We start from the raw sequence: 16,194 nt of genomic DNA, 5'->3' as shown, positions 1-16,194 counted from the left end.
AATATAGACCGGTATGAGTGAAATGTTAGGTGAACTTGTTAACACTTTGATTCAATACGCAAATAAAGTGAATACGCAATAGTATGTTACAATGAGCAGCAATCAACAGTGAGTATATATCCACACTGAATAAAAAAAAATCTAACTGGAGGTGCATGAACTATTTGAAACCATAAGGGGTAAGTAAATATGTAATTTCGGCAAATGGGCAAAGAACTGAATTAATAACTTCGTAGTATTTGACAAAGGCTGGCTTTCCCACATGTACTTAACAATGCGACGCCCGGGTGTGATATACAACAATAGTATTTACCTTACCTTTTTCCGATTTTTTTTTTACCTTAACTTTCCAAAATATCATTAAAATCGACAACAACTGTCAAAGCAGGCACGACCACCATTCGTGCTACGCCTTGAAAGCAGCACACATCCGCTCGTTTTCGTCTCGTCAAGTATGTGCATTGGAGCGTGCTATCGAATACGATCTTCGGACAAAAATGCCGGAGTTGCGCATCATGTTGTTTAATGTCATTGCTAGAACCTACGGATAAAGTCTATAATACTGCTGCAACATTTTAAATTTTCAAATTCATTCAAGTTATTTCGAATCTCGTGCATGATACGGCGAAATTAGCAGACATTCTGAGGCTTCGACACATCAGTACGTTTTAATGGTACTGGTGTAAAGGCACGCACGAGTAGGGCCATAGTTCCCCAATAGCAGTAATGTGTTTCCATGATGCGAGGCATAAACCTTTCAAAATTTTAACGATATGCGCACAACTATATTCACACAGTAAAAATGAGTCTGAAAGACTTTCAAGTTTTACAGTTTGTAGATACACGCAAACCCGAGATGCAACTAGATTGCACGTGGTGTAACTACCCACCTCAAGCGATCATGTAAACATTCCGCCAGATAATACACGGAACTGTTTGTCAAAAATCCCAGTAATTTTCCAACAATCATCTAGAAAAGATCGTGGTGAATTTCTCAAACGAGGTGCACGGTAAGCATGAGATTATAGCTTGCATGTGATTATTATTATTTGGAGATTTAACCCGTGATGATAGCGCGTCGTTCTGAGCCTCAAACGAATTCTCATTAACACCGAATATGGAACTCAGAAAATCCAAGCCGTTTGATTTTCCCCGTTAATAAATCAGCAGCTGTTTTCTTCATCAGTCAGGAAAACTTTGTTTTTTATTTATCCTAATTATGACAATGTGCCAGGCTCGAATTTTTACAAAGAGATATATATTCTAGACGCGATGCAATTATCAAATTATTGAAAGTGTATTTTAATGGCTCGTGCTTGGGTAATAGCGCATGCATTATTATTGCAAACAATGTTTGTTCGCCAAATATTTACGTTGCGCATCACCTGAGTGTCATATGAATTATGATGCGCATGGTGCAGCCGACACAAGATATATATATACATATTTAAACTGCAATTGTTTGTTAATTGACAGTGTATGGCTTGTAATATAGCTGAGTTGGAGGTTTTTCGCGAAACCAATTGCCACAAGAAATAGGAAATGTCAAAGAAAGGGATGAATCTCGAGCCGTCTGCTCCTACTGAACAAGAATTATGTTCTGGCATGGTACAAGATGTCGGAGATTATCAAGGTATATGTCATAATATTTTGTATACTATGGCTTGCGTAAATACTACCTCACCAACCTTTTGGCAGCAATTTCTATTCACTATCATGAAATCAGTATTCATTCAGTTATTACTTAAAAGTACAAAATAAAATAAACAAGTTCTTCTATTAATAGATTCACCACCGCCTTACACCGAAGTTCAACCACATCTCGCTGCTGAAATGAACAGAACTATGAGTCTATCGCCCGAAGCTCAGAATATGATGTTGGGTATGTATAACACTACTCATATTAAACCACGTTTGAAATATTTTCTTCATATTTCGTCAAGCATTAATTAAACTTGGTAATGCTTTATGGAAATCTCTTGACTTGTGATTATCGAAGAGTGATTACTTTGAATTTTCGTATGCCAGTCCATGTTAAATGACACATCTGTCACAAGCTTATACCTACATGTTAGTGTTAGACTAATTTATGTATCTGTAGGACCCATTACAATAAAAAAAATACACATCAACATATCTTCCGAGCATTCGAGATCCGATTCGAAAAAAAATATTCGTTTTGATTCTGAAATCATGAGGTATTTGAGAATGCTCAGTCCTATTTGAATTTCCCATTATACGGAACCTATTCTTATAACGTGAGTAAGTTGCAAATTACTGAGTTCTTCCTCAACATAATACCAGTTTGTTTGACGGTAGTTCTTTTATTGTTCAGAGCCTGCAAGAAACTTGATCCAAAACTCAAAATTTCATGAAGCGGCATCAATGCTTGAGAAATTACCTTTGACCATAACTCAACAACTCATGTTGGCAGAATGCTATATCCGACTTCATCGGAATATGAATGCAACAAAGAGAATCATCGAACTTGAAACGATGTTGACTTCATCACACCGACCGAAATTGAGTGACGTCAACAAAGTGATTAACAGTTATATTGCTAATTCCCAATATATTCGTGCTTTAATTTTAATTCTCTGTTCGGCTAAACTGTATAAGATAGAGTTGAGTCCCGATGTGGCTATTGTAAGGTTCCACGGAGAGAGAGCTGTGAAAGTTTACGATATCATAATTTCGATGAAAAAGAAGGGGAAGGAAATGCATGCTATCGCCAAAGATTTTGGGGTAGAAATACTGCTAGAGCTTTTTTCAGTCGTGCAAAATTTTCGCGATATTGAACCAACTTTGAAACTCACTCAAGAGGCATATGGTATAAACTTAATTGCAGCTATGTATGGTGCTCTCGAAGAATATGAAAAAGAAATAGACTATTGCAATATTGGAATTGATTTCATGAAGAAAAAGTTTGGTGGAGGTGCTCAGAAATATCGTGTTTATGGTCATTTTTGGAATAATAAAGCAATAGCTTACGGCCTAGACGGCAACCACATTGAATCGGAGAAAAATTACGTAGTAGCTCTGGAATGCTACCGTAAAGTTGAAGATTGGAGGGGCGACGAACAAGAGAAAAAGTTCATAGGCGGAGTTGAAAGTCGTCTCAGATCAAAGCGAGACCTAATTAAGAAAATGAATGAATAATATTTTTTTCATAAACCATTATTCCATCAATGATTTACTTTGTATAAAATTTAATGAATCGATCTCCAATTATGATCATCAATTAAAACCAAATATAGTTAAGACTTCAAAATAAACCAATTTTTATGAATCAAAAAATCTAATTTGATTTTGTTAATAACAAAGCCCAAAGCAAAGCTTAGAACGATAATATTTTAAGGCTTTACTCTTTCATGTTGTTTCTTACACTATTAACATATAAACTATTGTGTAACACTTTTCTCATTTCATCCTGGTTCATTTGAGCATATGTCCTGGTAGATGAGCAAACTCAAATGAACCCTGTGTGCGTGATTAGGTCGTTGTGAGCAGGGTTGTCATATTGGCTTTTTTGTGGCCAAATGTAACAATTCTGGTAACACGTTTGGCGTCAGAATTCCAGTTTGACGTTATGGTTTTTTGTGGGCTCTTTATGTCTATTCAATTGTTTATTTATTTAGACTCGTATAGATTAGAATATTTAGTGTTCAACAATAGCCTATGAACGTGTCCCCGAACATGAAAGTTCTTATTCACTTCAGTAATATTGGATAATCAGCAATCGGTAAAAAGTGACGTAAAAATTGCCGTGGCAGCTCCTATTCCACTAGAAGCACCTGATTGAGACCTGCATATATGGGCAAAGGTAACATAAATGCGCAACAACAGTCCTGCGAGCAATGAATGACTACTTGTAACTTGTCTGTAATAATTACAACTTTCGAGCAGAACCGTTTCATTCTGAAAGTCAGTGCAACAACTCCAAAAAAGTTTGCAAGCTTGCCAGTCAAATTTCGTTATGGTTCAACGCACAAGTTTTTTATACTTAACGAGGCTTCCCGATATGTCAATACAGTATACGCAATAGCCAATGTAAACCAATATAGGCATTAGTGTACTGTATCAAATTACCGTGGCCTTCCGATTTAGTTTGTTATAGAATTTCGTAGACATACTAGAACCTACGGATAGAGTCTATAATACTGCTACTACTATTAAAATTTCAAATTATAATATAACCTACGGGTTATTTCGAATCCTCGACAGCAGTAGACATTATGAGGCTTCGACACATCAGACACGCGTCGGTGACGTTATATGGACGAACACGGAAAAACAACACGGAACGAAAATGGCGACAACGGATCTGTACTTACTATGTAATTTTCTGAGTTATAGCCGTATGTATTGTGATGTATTGAACCCATAATGTGTTTCCATGATGCGAGACATAAGCCTGAAATTTTACTGACAGGCGCAAAACTATATTCACAAGTCACACGCAAAGGTAAAACTGAGTTTGAAAGACTTTCAAGTTTTACAATTTGCAGATACACACAAACGGAGATGCAAATAGATAGCGCATGGTGTAACTACACAGCTTAAGCCATCATGTACACATTCCGCCGGATAATACATGGAACTCTGTGTCAAAAATCCCAGTAATTCACCAACAAGCAACTAAAAAAAGATCGTGGGGAATTTCTCAAACGAAAGCGCGTGGTAAACATGAGATTACATGGCATGTGATTATTATATCTTAAAGATTTAACCCGTGATGATTGCGCATCGTTCCCAGCCTCACGAACACAGAATATGGAACTCAAAAAATCGAAGTCGTTTCATTTCCTTCGTTAAGAAATCAGCAGCTGTTTTCTTTATCAGTCAGGAAAACTTTTTTGTACTCTAGCCTAAATATGACAATGGACCGGGTTCAAATATATTCGAAACGCGAAGAAATTATTGAAAGTCTATTGGCTCATACATGGGTAATAGCGCATGTTTGTACGCCAAATATTTACGCTGCGCATCACGTGAGTGTCATATGAATTATGATGGTGCATTTTAGAAAAGGTATATATATATATATTTAAACTGCAATTGTTAAATGACGGCGTATAGCTTGTAATATAGCAATATAGCTGAGTTGAAAGTTTGTCTCGAAACCAATTGTCACAAGAAATAGGAAATGTCAAAGAAAGAGATGAATCTTGAGCCGTCTGCTCCTACTGAACAAGAATTATATTCTGGCATAGTAGACGATGTCGGAGATTATCAAGGTATATGTCATATTATTCTGTATACCATGGGATCTTTTCGGATAGTCAAACGAATGAAAACATATCATGTTACTTTTGGTATGGGCTTTTCTAGAAATATAAATATCGAAACTGATGCTTGCGTCAATACTACCTCACCAACCTTTTGGCAGCAATTTCTATTCACTATAATGAAATCAGTATTCATTCAGTTATTACTTAAAAGTACAAAATAAAAATAAACAAGTTCTTCTATTTATAGATTCACCACCGCCTTACACCGAAGTTCAACCGAATTCACATCTCGCTGCTGAAATGAACGGAGCTACGAGTCTGTCGCCCGATGCTCAGAATATAATGTTGGGTATGTTTAACGCTAATCATATTAAATCACGTTTGAAATATTTCCTTAATATTTCGTCAAACATTAATTAAACTTGGTATTGATTTATGGAAATCTCTTGACTTGTTGGTCCCCGAAGAGTGATTACTTTGAAGTTTCGTATGGCAGTCCATGTTAAATGACACATCTGTCACAGCTTATACCTACATGTTAGGGTTAGACTAATTTATGTAACTGGAGGACCCATTATAATAAATACACATCAACATATCTTCCGAGCATTCGAGATCCGATTCGGAAAAAAAATATTCGATTTGATTCTGAAATCATTAGGTATTTGAAAATGGCCATTCCTATTTGAATTTCCCATTATACCGAAGTTATTCTTATAACGTGACTAAGTTGCAAATTACTGAGTTCTTTGTCAACATAATTCCATCTTATTTGGCGTTAATACTTTTATTGTTCAGAGCCCGCAAGAAACTTGATTCAAAACTCAAAATTTCATGAAGCGGCATCAATGCTTGAGAAATTACCTTTGACCATAACTCAACAACTAATGTTGGCAGAATGCTATATCCGACTTCATCGGAATATGAATGCAACAAAGAGAATCATCGAACTTGAAACGATGTTGACGTCATCACACCGACCGAAATTGAGTGACGTCAACAAAGTGATTAACAGTTATATTGATAATTCCCAATATATTCGTGCTCTAATTTTAATTCTCTGTTCGGCTAAACTGTACAAGATAGAGTTGAGTCCCGACGTGGCTATTGTAAGGTTCCACGGAGAGAGAGCTGTGAAAGTTTACGATATCATAATTTCGATGAAAAAGAAGGGGAAGGAAATGCATGCTATCGCCAAAGATTTTGGGGTGGAAATACTGCTAGAGCTTTTTACAGTCGTGCAAAGTTTTCGCGATATTGAACCAACTTTGAAACTCACTCAAGAGGCATATGGTATAAACTTAATCGCAGCTATGTATGGTGCTCTCGAAGAATATAAAAAAGAAATAGACTATTGCAATATTGGAATTGATTTCATGAAGAAAAAGTTTGGTGAAGGTGCTCAGGAATATCGTATTTATGGTCATTTGTGGAATAATAAAGCAATAGCTTACGGCCTAGACGGCAACCACATTGAATCGGAGAAAAATTACGTAGTAGCTCTGGAATGCTACCGTAAAGTTAAAGATTGGAGGGGCGACGAACAAGAGAAAAAGTTTATAGGCGGAGTTGAAAGTCGTCTCAGATCAAAGCGAGACCTAATTAAGAAAATGAATGAATAATAATTTTTCATAAACCATTATTCCAGTAATGATTAACTTTGTATAAAATTTAATGAATCGATCTCCACTTATGATCGATTATACCCAAATATATTAAAGACTTCGAAATATGCCAATTTTTATGAATCAAGAAATCTACTTTAATTTTTGTAATAACAAAAGCCCAAAGTAAGGCTCAGAACGATAATATATCACGACTATACTCTCTCACGTTGTTTCGTACACTTTCAACATGAAAACTATTGTGTAACACGTTTTCATTTCATCTTGGGTCATTTGAGCATATGTAGGATTGCCATATTGACTTTTTTAACGCCAAATTTAACAATTCTGGTAACACGTTTGGTGTCAGAATTCCAGTTTGGCGTTATGGCTTTTTATGTCTATTCTATTGTTTTTTTATTTAAAATCATATGGATTACAATATTTAGTGTGCAACCATAGCCTATATGGACGTTTCCCCGAACACGAACTTTCTTATTCAGTTCCGTAATATTGGCTAATCAGCAAGCTGTAAAAAGGGACGTAACGATGAAAATTTCGGTACTTCCGAAGTATGTGAACCAGAATGCCGGGCACCGGAACGTAGTATGTGTACCAGGTTAGGATTAGGCTATAATTTCCGGTACAAATACTACGGGAGTCACTTGGCTAGTCTCCGAACTCGTAATAGAACTAAATTAACGAAAAATTGAGATCAAATTATGGTCTTACTTCGGGAGTACCGACATTTTAGCTGCCTCTCACTCACTTTCATTAGTCAGACACATTTTCAGGAATGGTTGTGAACATTGCTTCGTTTCCCTGGTTTTGCGTGCTATTATTTGTCAGTTTTTATTTGTGTTTCCGAAATATAAGTATGAATCAAATAGCTCAATGATTATTTCATTTTCATAGAAGTTTCAGTTTAATTACAGTAATCAAAAATTAGTGCAAAAATATCCTGATAGACTAGGCTAAACTTTCCTAGTGGCACTTTTAAATGCCAGGTGGTTGAATATTTTCAATCCAAATGTTTTTTTGAAACACGTAAACCAGTTTATAGGCATCAACTCGCGAAACCACAAAATTGAGCATCAAAAATTTTGCAATGGTAAAGTACAGGAAGAATTTTCCTGGGATCGAAGTTCGGTGAAACATCCATTGCTTAGCAGTAGCTAATAGCTTCTTATCTTTTTAGATATTTCCTCGGGCATCGATTTCCTTGTTTATTTCCGTAAACATGACCAGTCAGGCGTAAGAAGCTCTAATCAAATTTTTTAAACTGAATTCGAAATACCTATTTTTGTAAGGGAAGTTTAAAAAAAGAAATATTCAGGAACTTGAAATAAAGATTTCTAACTTGTAACTTCCGTCGAATACACGTGTCTCTGCAATCACATCTAATGAGATATCGGCAACAACTCGTACGCAAAACAGTTGTTTGGTTAGTCTTAAAAACTGCAAACTGTACATCCATAAATGTCACCCACGCGTGTCTGATGTGTCGAAGCCCAGAATGTCTACTGCATTCGCCCTATCATACCCGCGATTCGAAATACCTCGAATTAATTTAAAATATTTCAATTTTCAATAGTTCCAGCAGTTTTATAGACTCTATTCGTATGTTTTAGTATATATACAAAACGCTATACCGAACTAAAGCGGGTGGTCACAGTAATTTGATACTCAGATGCCTGGATTGGCTATCGCGATTATTGACACTTCGAGAAGCCTCGTTCAGTCTACAAAACTTATGCATTGAACCATAACGAAATTAGACTAGTGCGGAGGGCAAGCTTGCAAACTTTTTCGTATTTATTGCCTGTACATTCAGTATGAAGCGGTTCTGCTCAAAAGTTGTAATTGTTACAGGCAAGTTACAAGTTATTCATCTTTCATAGCCAATCAGAACTGTTATTGAGCATTTATGTTGCCTTCGCGTACATATGCAGGGTTCAAGCAATAAGGTTGTTTGTAACACTGTAATATGGCTTGTCTACACATTGTATTTTTACAATAGGAGCTTCCAGTGGAATAGGAGCTGCCACGGCTATAGCATTTGCAAAAGAGGGGGCCAGGTTGGCAATATGTGGAAGAAATATAGAAAGACTGGGTGAAACTTCCAACATATGTAAAGAACATGGAGCTGAGGTAGATTAAAAACCAGATTTCTAGACAGTTTAAAGATTAAGTAAAATATTCCAAGTCAACCTAATGTCCCTGACCCGGAGTAATCGAACCTATACTGTCCAATTGATTGGGGAAGCAAATATGATTTTAACTTTATGTTGCACGGTCTAGAATTGACTAAATCGTAGCGTTGTTTGGCTAAGATGCGTTCGTAGAATAAAGCAATCGTTTAGTGCCCATAAAAGGTAAACAATTTGTCGTATACATGGGAAAATCGAGTAGTTCAAGTCATCGTGATCAGGGGAAATTATTTCCCAAGTATTGACTCGACTATTCGGGAAAATAGGTACAACAACCACCTATTTTACAATAACACAATTTTATAAGCGAATTCAGGACAATTGTTAATACGCCGGCTCCGATTTGCCATTATTATATTCCCAACGCAAGTAACTAGGTTCTATACCGCAATCACATTCTTAAGGTTTGGAGTGACACGAATCATACCTCTGAATGATTATTATTCTACTTAATTTTTTAAGGTTCTTGAAATTGCGGAAGACTTATCTGAATTCTCAAATATTGAAAATATCATCAATAAAACAATAGAAAAATATTCCGCAATCGACGTACTTATCAACAACGCAGGTCGAACACTGCGAGGACCCATTGCCGAGGTAAGCTTATAATTGTGTTATTGTTGCCATTCTTACGACTGTCTGACGAATTGTATTCACTCATCGAGGATTTAAGTCTATGAAAATACGATGAAACGACTGAGTTAACAAGTTTATTTGCAGATCCACTCTTAAATGCGTATATCTCAATACATTTGAGTATACCTTGGAAAACGAGTCCATTTGTTTCAGCATATTCTAATAATCGACTTTCGACCGACAAAAATGAATGCTCGGATATTTTACGCAGACTCTTTTAATGACTATCACCTTCGGGATAACAAAGTGTTGATTGACGTTTGCAATCTGTCACTAATTTCAATTCAAAACTTGACAATACTCGACTTTTGGAAATATGCAGTTCAAAATAGTGTTTTGCGTGAAAATACGTGAAAAGGGGCAAAATCTGACTCCACCGCTTCCAAATAAAAAAAATGGTTTATGCTCATTTCTGTTGAGTTGTTTGTTAACTCTCTAATTTGATATGTTTTCAATTCCGTTAACTGTTGTAGAGATTCTAACAAGTAGTATCGACTTACTTAAATTTGTTCGGATTTTGGGTAGCTTCTCAGAAGGTACTGTCAGTCCATTTGTAGTCCGTAGGTAAAGGGTCCGTAACCTTTACATAGCACATTAAGGCCTTTAATTATGTGTGTGAAAATATTATTATTTTAATTTCCAGCTCGAAGTTAAGGATTTTGAAAGTCTTTATCGAACTAATCTACGAGCGCCCGTGTTTCTATGCAAATATGCCTTGCCACACCTAAAGGAAACAAAGGGTAAGGTAACTAACGATCATATTATTAATATAATGAATGTTTCTTCTTAGTCCTCTAGTTCAGTGGTTCCCAACATTTTTTATGTCGCAGCACACTATTGGGCTATTTAAATATTAGCGGCACACCTACCACAAAACAGGAACATTTCCCACTCTTGAAGCCATTTAAGCTATAAAATAATAAAAACATAGAAGATCAGATAAGGGAAAATCTATTCTTGTTAATATAACATATCCTGTATTTGAAATGGATGGTTAATAGTTACCGATATTATGACTGTTTTCTTACAATAATGTACACAAGACCCAACTTCGGAGCACCTCACATTATTGTATTTCATTACAACGATTAATTATTATTGCTAAAAACACTAAATAGGTTTAAAGTTGTTATAAACAATTTTCACCGATGAACGAATCTCTTCACAATATGGATTTTGTGCAAGGCCCGAGAATAATTTGATGGCAAAGATCGTAGCATTTACTATGTCGAAAAGACTCATTCGACTTTTCAGACCGCAGAAACTATCCGACAAGTAACCGTTTCTGTGTTCGAGATATGAAATAATCGTGAATTTACTAAATTTAATAAAGGTTTTATTATTAAGTTTCATTGCCTCAGTGTTTGTGCTACCACGCGTTTTTTGCCTGATTACTGGCATGATTACAGATCGCAAGGATTGGCAAAATAGAATATTTTTATCGAATCGAATAATTCGAATATTTTTAACGAATTGTCGAATATAGAATATTTTTAATACAAATACAATGGGCATCTAAAATGCTAGGCATCCTAATATTGGTGAGCTATTTCCGCCCGTCCTCCCTTTTTTACCAGGATTAATTCTTACGCAACGTTTGGTTTTATATTCCTGGGAGAACTATGCGTTCATATAGGCGACATATGTTAAAGACGGCTATTAGAAAGTGAATTCGGGATTTTATTCTGATTTTTATCTTTTACGACGGCTTTGATCTTTGATTGTAAAAACCAATGATTGTAAATTAACTGTCCCAAGTTTAAGCTGACTATATTATCATTTCTGACGTCGGAATGCGGATATTTATAAAGACGATAGTTGACCTTTCTAAGATTTTACTTTCCTATTGTGTAAGTTTCATTTTCGTATTAAATGGTGAATAAAAACCCTGCAAAGTCATTGCGTGACTCCTGAATGTTATTTTGAGTTTAAATAATAACTGAACAAATAGGCAATAAAGGGCAAATCTATTAGTCAAATAATGATTCCTCGGTCAAATTTGGGAAAAATTTCGCACAATAATTTGTTACCTTGGTTGACATTTCCAATTTTACGAAACGGTGTTGGCGCGCTCTATGCAAAACTTAGAATTGAAACAATACCCAAAAACCTGAAATACGCCTTCTCAAATTTATCGTTTCTGTTTGTTAGCAAGAGCCGTGGGTAATTCTTGTGAAATTCAAGGGATTGGAAATGGGAAACACTGCTCTTTTTTACCAATGCCTAATAATGTTGTCAATTAATCCGAGAATACGTGTCCAGGATGTTTACTCGTTAAAAGCACAAATGTATCGCAAATTATTCAAATGCCTGTCTTAAAAAAACAATGTAAAAATGAAACTGATGTTACGACCGTGGTGCAAATATCACTGCTAACGTCTTACGAGCGATTTTTACGAAAATATTCAGGGAATGACAGTGTTCTGTATTATGAGCTTTACTTTACTTTGTTATATCATTGAATTAATGATTCAGGGAATCGGTTTTAAATAATTCAATATAATAATCGGTTCAAAATATTTCATATCCCATCGCTCATATGCAAAAGAAGGCAGAACAATCCATTTCATTAATAAGCATCAAGCATCGTCTTGAAATTTTTTGACTCGTTTTTGTATGCCTTTTTACAGGTTGTGTTGTGAACGTGTCGAGTGTGTCTGGTATGAAAATATGGCCAAGGCAGAACAATGTTCATTATGGAATGTTGAAATGTGCGTTGGATCATTTTGCTAAGGGGTTTTCTGCAGGTCTAATGAGATTCTTATGTCATTGCTATGCTTATTTTAGATATACTGTATTGTTTTGATACTGAAAATGCTTTCGTAAACAACTAATTACTATGAAAATTGGTAATTGTATACAGTATACACCATTTAATATTTATTTTTGGTAGATTAGTCATGAGCGTAAAAACATATTCTACAATCTTCTAATTGTTTGATACACTTTAGAAATGTATGTGACTATGAGCATAATCTTGCCTAATTGAAATTACTGACAAGTCTTAAAACCTAATTTTGAAAATGTTATAAAATGCTGATTATCAGATCAAAACAATTCTTATAATCAGAGTCATATAAATTTCAAAATATGTTTGCATCCTCTCCATATCTCACCTGATCTAGGATATATTGCGCATGACTCCTATTTTATGGCTAAATCACTTTATTTTTAGAGTGTGCCCCTTTCGGCGTTCGAGTCAACAATATTAAGTGAGTATTACAGCATTTCTGGGTTTTCACCTCAGCAAAAATGGGACAACTATGAAAACTCCTTTTAAGTTTTGTCTATATTATAATGTTTATTTACCTAAAAGTCACGAGTGTGTATAATATCAAACTAAACATTTTGGCGTTCCCGTTGTATGTGCAACAAGATGGCGGACACCTGAACATACTATGTGTTTTGTGTACCAGGTTAAGGTTAGGCCATAATTTTATTCCCGTAGTATTTGTACCTGAAATCATGGCCTAACCCTAACCTGATACACATACTACGTACAGAGTACCAACAATTTTTACTATTTCAGTCCAGGATTTGTTGATACTGGAATATTAGAAAGACAGAATATACCAAAGGAAGTTGTTGACAAGGTATGCAATGTATTCACAAGTTACGTGAACGTTCAATTGTAAATAGTTTAATGGAGTTTGTGCGAGAGTTGTCCACAGTCGTAAATTTCAATTAAAATCTAATACAACTGTTGTGTACCTGAGGTTGCAATGCCAGAAATTTCTTGTTTCTTAAATAGCAATATGGCGTCATAATTTTCTTAAATCGTATGGTGTTATTGTCCCGACTTGTTTCTAACTGACGTCATCTTTTGTTTATCATTGGCAGGCGGAATTTCAGATTTATAATGTCGGTGCCGATCATTTTTCATAAAACTAAACGAGCAAACGCCAGCGTTTTAGACAAAATTTTACTTTTTCTAAGCCACAAGCTTTTAATAATTAAAGTATTTTTGCAAGTGCAATTTTCAAAAGGAAATACTTGGAGGCTTCAAATAAGGTTGTCTGACTTTCGTCGACTACATATTTGTGTATCTGCAATCAACTCTAAAAATACCTCATGGCCACCACCTATTCGTGCAAGTTGTTTAGGTGCTTCGTCAAATTCTCATTTTGTATCAACAGTGCATTGCAGATTTTGAAAAGACTCATATTCTTGGAATCATGAAGCCAGATACAATCGCAGATGGGATATTGTTCTTGTGTTCTTCTCCCCATATTACTGGAATAACCCTACCTATCGACTCCGGGTCACTCAATGCATAGATAAAAAAAAAATATTTGCAAAAAAAAAATATTTAATTAAAGAATATGTTCAAAGATGAGAGTTTTGACAATTTGTGTGGTGGCACGGTGGATATTTAGCGTTAGACTTGACTATGCAGGTATTGTAGATTAAGTATCGAGTTCAATCCCATGCCCGTCACCTTACCCAGGATGTAAAAGGACGTAAAGCCTTATTCGAAGCGAAAGTCGTACATGTATTAATTAAATATGAAGGATTCGATACTGAACGAGAAAACATGAAAAAAAAATACAACACAACATAAGGAGATAAATTTCAACACAAGTTGATTAACTCGTGAGTAAACAAATTGTACAGTGTTTCTGATATTAATCTATCCTTGTGCTAAGAAAAACATGTACGTGATTTGTTAAGGGAGTTTTTTTACTTTAGAGGGCAAGTTGAAGTTGGGATGCAGATATCCCAAGTAGAAAATTAGAAGAAACTACGTGTGATGGGCTATACCCAGTGGTGGGATTCAGCCGGTTCGCACCGGTTCTATAGAACCATCTCACGGAATTTTATGAGATCAGCGAACCGGTTAGCAATACTGAAAACATATGACTGTTCGTAACAGAACCGGATGGAAAATATGACTTTTGTGATGTACACGGCCGACAAAAAATTTGAGTTTCACCACTGGCTATACCTAATCACAGTGTTGAAAATATGAGTATTTTTTCATGTGTATATAATATACAGACGGAACATTTCAATGTTGGAAAGGTCAAGTGGTGAGCCAATACATATAATAAAAAAAAATTTAATTTTAAAATAAATACCGGTATGTATATATATATATATATAATATTAATTAACTTATAGTCTGCATTATAATTGACATACCAGGACCCGGTTCAATTGTACAATTTGATGTAATGCCCAAGTGTTTTAAGATACAAGCCCGCATAACTTCAGCAAACTTGTGCGTATGTTGTACAGTTTACCGCACATGTTTTGCTTATAAATTTGTACAAGTAGTTTGGCGTAACGTTGTATCCACGACAACCTCCTTCTGCGTAAACTTGAGTCTAAGTTCGCAGGCAGTAGCAAGTGCATATTGAGTGTCATGGAAATCTCTCTGCAACATAAAATATAATTTTGTCAGGATATCAAAGCTGGAATTATAGAAGGAATTTTATAAATGCGCGCAGCGTATGCAATAATTGCTGTAAGTGGTCGATAAAAAGACGTTTTTACGTCAAATTTTACTGATTACCGTTCTTTTCTATTTCATCGAATACTTGTCCATATCTTCTCCAATAATATTTCCGACCAGTTATCTGAAATTGTTGTAAACCTTTTCATCTCCATATACAAAGCATGTCCTGGTTAAAATATCTTTGAGATAATTGCCGTTCTTGATATGCTCTTCGGTCGTCAAATAGGAAGCCATCTTACTCGCTGGTTGAATGACTTCAACTTTATGTTGTCTTTTCTTTGTTGGTTCTTGTCGCCCAAGTTGCGTATTACAAGAAATATGGAATCATTCCATCAAAACATACTCCGCTCGTTGTGAACATATCATAATACCAATTTTTCGATTTATCTTCCGAATATAAGTCATTGATAGATTTGACACCGACACTACGAATGATTGTTTTACCCAAGCCTGTCAAAACGACTTGACAAATCACGGCAAATCATCGGAAATATTCTTGCACTCTTTCATATTCTGTAGATAGCTGTACTTCTTCCTAAGTAAGTTGCTAGCTAATGTAGCAAACCCAGCTTTTGTGTCACACTTGTTGATGTTTCCGTTTTATGCATATATAATTTACCCATTTTATATAAAATGTCCGAACATTATTTTAGTTTGGTAACTATCTCATCTCCATATTGTGTGCAAGCTGCTTTTAATCTGTCCGCCAAATCCTTTTCCTGTTGAGTTATCGCGTCAGCCATATCTAATCTGTTTTTACGATATATAAGTGTATAAATAATTAGATTCAATATAATCAATGGTAAAGGACTGAAATTTAGAATAAAATCAATCGCACCAGATTATTTTCGGAAACAAATCCCACAGTCATACCTTCTTCATAACAAAATACGAGAACTAATACGTAGGCCTATATTGAAATCCCATTCAACAGGTAAACCCACATAACAATTCAGCCTGCGTGAGGGCAAGAAAATGCCACCGAACATTTCAAACCCGTATCACGAATACTGCAAACCATTCCACAACATTCATGTAAATTTTATCAAACTAAC

At 35.4% G+C, this 16,194-nt stretch overlaps 3 protein-coding genes across 4 annotated transcripts; all 3 read left to right on the top strand.

The window, feature by feature from the left end:
- Window positions 1–1,414: 1,414 nt before the first annotated feature.
- LOC120339452 (uncharacterized) lies at window positions 1,415–4,609 on the top strand. Its single transcript, XM_039407582.2, has 3 exons — window positions 1,415–1,633; window positions 1,787–1,882; window positions 2,336–4,609. Exons 1-3 carry the CDS (start codon window positions 1,543–1,545, stop codon window positions 3,157–3,159), a joined length of 1,011 nt encoding a protein of 336 aa, XP_039263516.2. The 5' UTR covers window positions 1,415–1,542; the 3' UTR covers window positions 3,160–4,609.
- A 393-nt stretch (window positions 4,610–5,002) lies between these two features.
- LOC120339276 (uncharacterized) lies at window positions 5,003–7,732 on the top strand. Its single transcript, XM_039407367.2, has 3 exons — window positions 5,003–5,237; window positions 5,479–5,580; window positions 6,030–7,732. Exons 1-3 carry the CDS (start codon window positions 5,147–5,149, stop codon window positions 6,851–6,853), a joined length of 1,017 nt encoding a protein of 338 aa, XP_039263301.2. The 5' UTR covers window positions 5,003–5,146; the 3' UTR covers window positions 6,854–7,732.
- A 781-nt stretch (window positions 7,733–8,513) lies between these two features.
- On the top strand, window positions 8,514–15,412 carry LOC120339578 (putative oxidoreductase SERP2049). Of its 2 annotated transcripts, XM_039407736.2 has the most exons (8): window positions 8,516–8,707; window positions 8,856–8,986; window positions 9,508–9,642; window positions 10,325–10,421; window positions 12,312–12,428; window positions 12,857–12,893; window positions 13,211–13,274; window positions 13,818–14,046. In XM_039407736.2, exons 1-8 carry the CDS (start codon window positions 8,671–8,673, stop codon window positions 13,956–13,958), a joined length of 759 nt encoding a protein of 252 aa, XP_039263670.2. In that variant the 5' UTR covers window positions 8,516–8,670; the 3' UTR covers window positions 13,959–14,046. The 2 variants fall into 2 exon arrangements, with proteins under 2 accessions (XP_039263671.2, XP_039263670.2); XM_039407737.2 differs by lacking the exon at window positions 12,312–12,428 and having other exon boundaries at window positions 8,514–8,707; window positions 13,818–15,412.
- Window positions 15,413–16,194: the final 782 nt, after the last annotated feature.

The sequence above is a fragment of the Styela clava genome, chromosome 9 (assembly GCF_964204865.1).
Source record: "Styela clava chromosome 9, kaStyClav1.hap1.2, whole genome shotgun sequence".
Classification (NCBI taxonomy): domain Eukaryota; kingdom Metazoa; phylum Chordata; class Ascidiacea; order Stolidobranchia; family Styelidae; genus Styela; species Styela clava.
Note: the sequence above shows the minus strand (reverse complement) of the source record. Positions and strands in the feature narration are given on the sequence as shown.